General features: G+C 43.4%; 1 protein-coding gene across 1 annotated transcript in view; it reads right to left on the reverse strand.

Annotated features, from left to right (window-relative positions):
• Nucleotides 1-5,265, reverse strand: part of LOC106514015 (V-set and immunoglobulin domain-containing protein 10-like) — a 10,442-nt gene extending 5,177 nt beyond the window's left edge. Inside the window, exons 1-6 of the mRNA XM_014003091.1 lie at nt 5,253-5,265; nt 4,948-5,199; nt 3,687-3,962; nt 3,280-3,555; nt 2,863-3,129; nt 2,630-2,790 (exon numbers count right to left, since the gene is read on the reverse strand). Of these exons, the coding sequence (XP_013858545.1) occupies nt 2,630-2,790; nt 2,863-3,129; nt 3,280-3,555; nt 3,687-3,962; nt 4,948-5,199; nt 5,253-5,265 (1,245 nt within the window). The remainder of the gene's footprint in view (nt 1-2,629; nt 2,791-2,862; nt 3,130-3,279; nt 3,556-3,686; nt 3,963-4,947; nt 5,200-5,252) is intronic.
• Between the last annotated feature and the right edge of the window lie 137 nt (nt 5,266-5,402).

Consider the following 5,402-nt stretch of genomic DNA (forward strand, 5'->3'; position numbering starts at 1 on the left):
TATATATGTTTTTTATTTTCATTTGTTAGGAGAAAAACTAGAAAAAAACAATATATCAAGAAAGTAACAAATTTTTCTAAATCATAAGAGTAAAAAGTTTTGGTTTGCACATCCCTGACAGCATTTAACATACAGATACCTGACTGTGACTGCATTAGACACATGTATGCCTCTATAAGTTCATAAAGTAATAAATCTTAAGCTTTTGTTGCATCCTGAGCACTGACCCAGTGTGAGGCTGCAGGTCTTTGTTTGGGTCAGAAGCGGATGTTTAGCGTAGCAGGTGTAAGACTTCCCAAACTGAAAAGTGTTGTATTGGAGGGTCAGGGTGTTGGAGTTCTCTTCTCCAGTTTTACCCTGACCCCCCGGTCCCTCCCACCACACCAAGGCCTTTGGGGCCCCTCCATCCCAGGAGCAGGACAGCATCAGGTACTGTTTGTCGCTCGAAACATTGGCGAAACACGTCGGCTCTGCAGGGGGGATATCTGGTGCGAGAGAGGGGAAACTATTAACAGTTGTGTCACATTTCTCTCAGTTTTGGTTTAAATGTCTGTACTCACATGCTCGTGTGCTGCACTGGGTCTGTTGTGTCAGAGCAGGGTGYGAGCCCACGCATGTGAACAAGCTGCTGTTTGGACTCGGACCTCCAGAGGGCAGCAAGACATCTGTGCCGATTAGATTTGTTTGCTGTCCGGTGTCGGCCTGTCCTGCTTGAATCAGGTCTCCGGTCCAGCGGAGGGACGGGGAGGGGGACCCACCAGGCCAGGAGCAGAGCAGTCTGAGAGAGGTGTGATTCAGAGCCGGCTCCACGGAYCAGGAGGGGGAACCATCAGGGGGGTCTGAAAGGAAAACATAAGAAAAGTGAGGCAGTGAGGATAAAGATGTACTAATAACTGTGTARATATACACTAATACTGGCTGTGGAGGGTATTTATATTCAGCAGAAATATCTGCTTATTTATGTACTAAACATCTCAATCTATTACACACAGCTGGATTAAATTTAAAGGTTTCAAACAAGTTGGTTATTGATGTGGTCAAAGGTCAAAGGTCACACTCACAGAGGACAGTCAGGCTGATGGTTCTCCTGGACTGGGTGTTCAAGTAGGAGTTCTGTGCCAGACATGTGTAGTTTCCCGTTTGGTTGCGGAGGATTTTGTTGATGGTGAGCAGTGGCCCGCTGTGGATCTGTGAGTCGTTATAGAACCAGGCGTACTGACTGGCCGGATTGGACCGAGCGTCGCAGGACAAAGAAATGGTGTCGGTCTCCAGAATGACGCCTCCACGGTCCATTCTTCTGTTTGGAGTCACATCGARCTGAGGATCACCTGGACCATCTGTGGATAAATAACACAAACACTGGATTTGAAGAGCACTGACTAGTGGATTCAGACCTGCGGCTTTGTTTTTAACAACTCATGTTTGATTTGTTTTATTCTGAAATACCMGACTCCTCAGCTTGAGAAGTGTATAACAAGTACATTTATTTTGTTACAGTACTTAAGTTTTTTGAGGATCTGTAATTTTACCAATAATTTTTTAATCATAACTTACTTTTATTTTGTTACATTCTAAACATAAGAATTATACTTTTACTTCTTTACTTTAAAATTTAACACTGTTACATACTACAAATTTAAATATGACGAAAACTCATCATGAAAGTTGTTTATGCACTCTAAAAAATGAAGTGTTGAGTTTATTTAAGTTATTATAGTGTTAAGCTTTTTTATTATTTGCAACTCTTACCTTTTTACTTGTCACAATAATTTTTTTTCAAATGTTCTCAGTTTCAAAGAGATGATTTGGTACCTACATGTGATATTCATCCACATCTGCTCAGACCTCTCAGTGTTGACAGCGTTGCTGGCCACACAGCGGTACCAGCCTGTGTGGTTCTGATTGAGGCCCGTCATGTTGACGACACTTCTGTTGCCCTCTGTAAATGTTGTGAAGTTCCCGCCATAAGTTTCCCGTTGCCACATGTAATGGATCGGCTCCGTCCCATTTGCCACGCCGCACCGCATCCACACTGTGGATCCTTCCACTGGAGACGCGTCACTCATCAGGAGGGACAGTTTACTGACYGCAACTGGAGTCAGGATTAAGTGATACATTTGGGTGTTTTATATGYACTTCCATTTGTGCCAAAAACATGTGGTTGAGCCTTAGTCCATGTTCTTAAACCTTATGTTGGCACATGACGTCATTTTGTTCTGTCTATACAACTATACAAATGTTCCAAAACCATGTTTATAAGTCYTTCACAGACAGAACAAAACAACGTTATGTGTCAACACAAAGTTTAAGAAAATTTTACTAAAGCTCAACAACGTATTTTTGGCACAAATGGAACTCCATAGTTTTAATGCAGGAAAATCATTTAGCATTCTATGCTATAAAATGTAAGCAGATTTTGAATCTACTTTTTACTTGACTCTGGTAAAACGTTTTTCATCTTTTAGAAGACATTTTCACGTAATCTTTAACTGCAGTTATTTTACAGCTGAAGTGAACAGGAGGAGCTCTGACCCAGTGTGAGGCTGCAGGTCTTGGGTCGGACCAGGAGTGGGTGTTTAGCGTAGCAGGTGTAGGGATTCCCACTGCGGGCCGTGCCGTAGCGGAGGACCAGGATGTTGGAGTTCTCCTGTCCACCTTGGCTCTGACCCGTCGGCCCCTCCCACCACACCAAGGCTTTGGGGGCCCCTCCATCCCAGGAGCAGGACAGCATCAGATACTGTCTAGTGCTGGTCACGTAGGCYAAACACACCGGCTCTGCAGGAGGAAGATCTGATGGAGGAGAAGTCTCCAATCAATTACAGTCCAACTTCCTGTCACCTCTYGAACCTCTCCTGTACTCACATGCTCGTGTGCTGCACTGAGTCTGTTGTTTCAGAGCAGGGTGGGAGCCCACGCATGTGAACAAGCTGCTGTCAGGACTCAAGCTCTCAGTGGTCAACAAGACGTCAGAACCAGTTTGTAGATTAGTTTGCTGCCCTGCTTGGATCAGATATCCGGTCCAGCGGAGGGACGGGGAGGGGAACCCACCAGGCCAGGAGCAGAGCAGTCTGAGAGAGGTGTGATTCAGAGCCGGCTCCACAGAGCAGGAGGGGGAACCATCGGGAGGGTCTGTAGGGAGAACATGTAATGACATGATGGATAGTATTTAAGCTGTTTGATTGGATGTACACAAAATAAAATAAATCACTATTTTCTCAGTCTTTCATAAATCCACACAGGTTGGGATCGAAGCAGCAATAGAAAGGATGTCACACTCACAGTAAACAGTCAGCCTGATGGTTCTGCTGGAACTCGTGTTCAGGTAGGGGTTTTGTGTCAAGCAGGTGTAGTTTCCAGTTTGCGTGCGGAGGATCTTGTTGATGGTGAACTGCGGCCCGCTGGAGTTTTGTGAGTTGTTGAAGAACCAGATGTACCGACTGGCTGGATTGGACTTAGTTTCACACGACAAAGAAACCGTTTCTGTCTCCAGAAGTGAGAGCCCGTGTTCTGTTATTCTGTATGGAGTCACGTTTATCTGAGGAACATCTGGACCAACTGAGGAGAAACATGAGAACAATGAAGACTGTAGAAAAAGCTTCGGTTAGATTGTTTCAGGACATAAAATGAGGCACCTCCTGTTTTGATTTTAACCTTCGAGAACTTTTTTAAAATCTAGTAAAACTTACATGTGATGTTCAGCAGTATGCTGTCAGAGCTCTCGTTGTTGACGGCGTTACTCGCCACACAATGGTACCAGCCTGTGTGGTTTCGGTTGATGCCGGTTATTGTGACAATGCTGTTGTTGCCCTTTGAGAAAGTCATGACGTTTCCGTCAAGAGCTTCATGTAGCCACCTGTACTGGATCGGCTCAGACCCATTCTCCACTTTGCAGTGCATCCACAATGCTGATCCTTCCACTGGGTATTTATCATTTATCAGGAGGTACGGCTTACTGACAGGAACTGTAAAAACAAACAAAAAATACAATAAAAAATAAAATAAGAGGTAGACATTGTTTTTTATATACAGTATACACTCTAAAAATGAAATGTTGGATTTACTTGACCATGTTATGTTACCTGGTTCCACTTAACTGAGTTGAGTAAACTCAAAGCAACATACTCATGTTCTTTGGTTAAAAAAACTGGTATATTGCTTTGAATTTACTCAACTCAGTTAAGTGGAACCAGGTAACATAACATGGTTAGGTAAGTCCAACATTTCATTTTTTACAGTGTATATACAGTATAAATTAGTTGGACATAAGGAGTGTGATCATCTCCATAATCTAGCCTGGTCTATTAATTCATTTTTATGTCTGCTATTAAACAGGCAATATTATGTGTTTCTCAGGCATATATTTAAATTCTATATCATAATAAAGTAACTATGTCACCTTTAGTGGTTATTAAAATGTTGTTTATATGTTTAAATAGAAAATAAATGTGACTTCTCATCATATCTGTTTCTAAACACTTTGAAATTGGCCTCTGTTTCTTTAAGATCCTCCTTCTGCTTCTGTTCCGCCCATTTCATTTCATTTATTTATTAAGTGGCCATGTGTATGTCTGTGCTCTGTGATGAGGAAGCTCGGCTTCGAGACACAGTCCAGAGGAGGAGCTGATCCCAAAAGGTGGTTCTAGTCCCAATTGGTGGTTTTTGCTCCCCTGCCTGGCTGCCTCAGGACTCTACAGGATTTCTCAAACATGCATGAATGAGTCAAAGCAAGACTCTGGGCATGTTTTAAGGAGAGGATAAAATTATAACATGATATAAAGCTCAAAAAAGTTGATTTTACATGACATACCCCCCTTTAAGAAATTCTAATTAGAACGTTCTTGGCACTGGGTGATTGAGTGCCTTCTTGCACCACTCAATCAAAAAAAGRAGCATTATAGTGAAGGGTCTGTCTAAACAAGCTCATCCATACAGCAGAGTAAATCCTACCTTGGACAATAAGGTACACGTAGTAATAGTACGCTATGACTTCAGTTACTCTGTCAAAGAAGGCCTGACAGGTGAACAGGCCYTTAGCAGCCAGAGGAAGTTTCTCGATGCTCAGCGCTGCCCGGTCTGAGATGACTGTCAGCGGCCCGAGGGTCTCGGCAAGTTTCTGAATCCTCGGTCCTTTCCCCAAATCATACACCACGGCTTTGATGCCATCAGTGCCCGGTTTGGTGAAGCTCCATATGTAAATGTCTGGTAACGTTGCTCCACATTCCAAGATCACGGAATGGTCCACCACTCCGAACACGCTGGTGTCATTATAAATCACCTCACTGGTGTGATTTATCTGAAGAACTGGAGAGGAGAGAGGAGACGCCATCATTCTTGCAAACCTGTGTGTGTGTGTGTGTGTGTGTGTGTGTGTGTGTGTGTGTGTGTGTGTGTGTGTGTGTGTG

Source organism: Austrofundulus limnaeus, unplaced genomic scaffold (assembly GCF_001266775.1).
Source record: "Austrofundulus limnaeus strain Quisiro unplaced genomic scaffold, Austrofundulus_limnaeus-1.0 Scaffold17, whole genome shotgun sequence".
NCBI classification, from domain to species: Eukaryota; Metazoa; Chordata; class Actinopteri; order Cyprinodontiformes; family Rivulidae; genus Austrofundulus; species Austrofundulus limnaeus.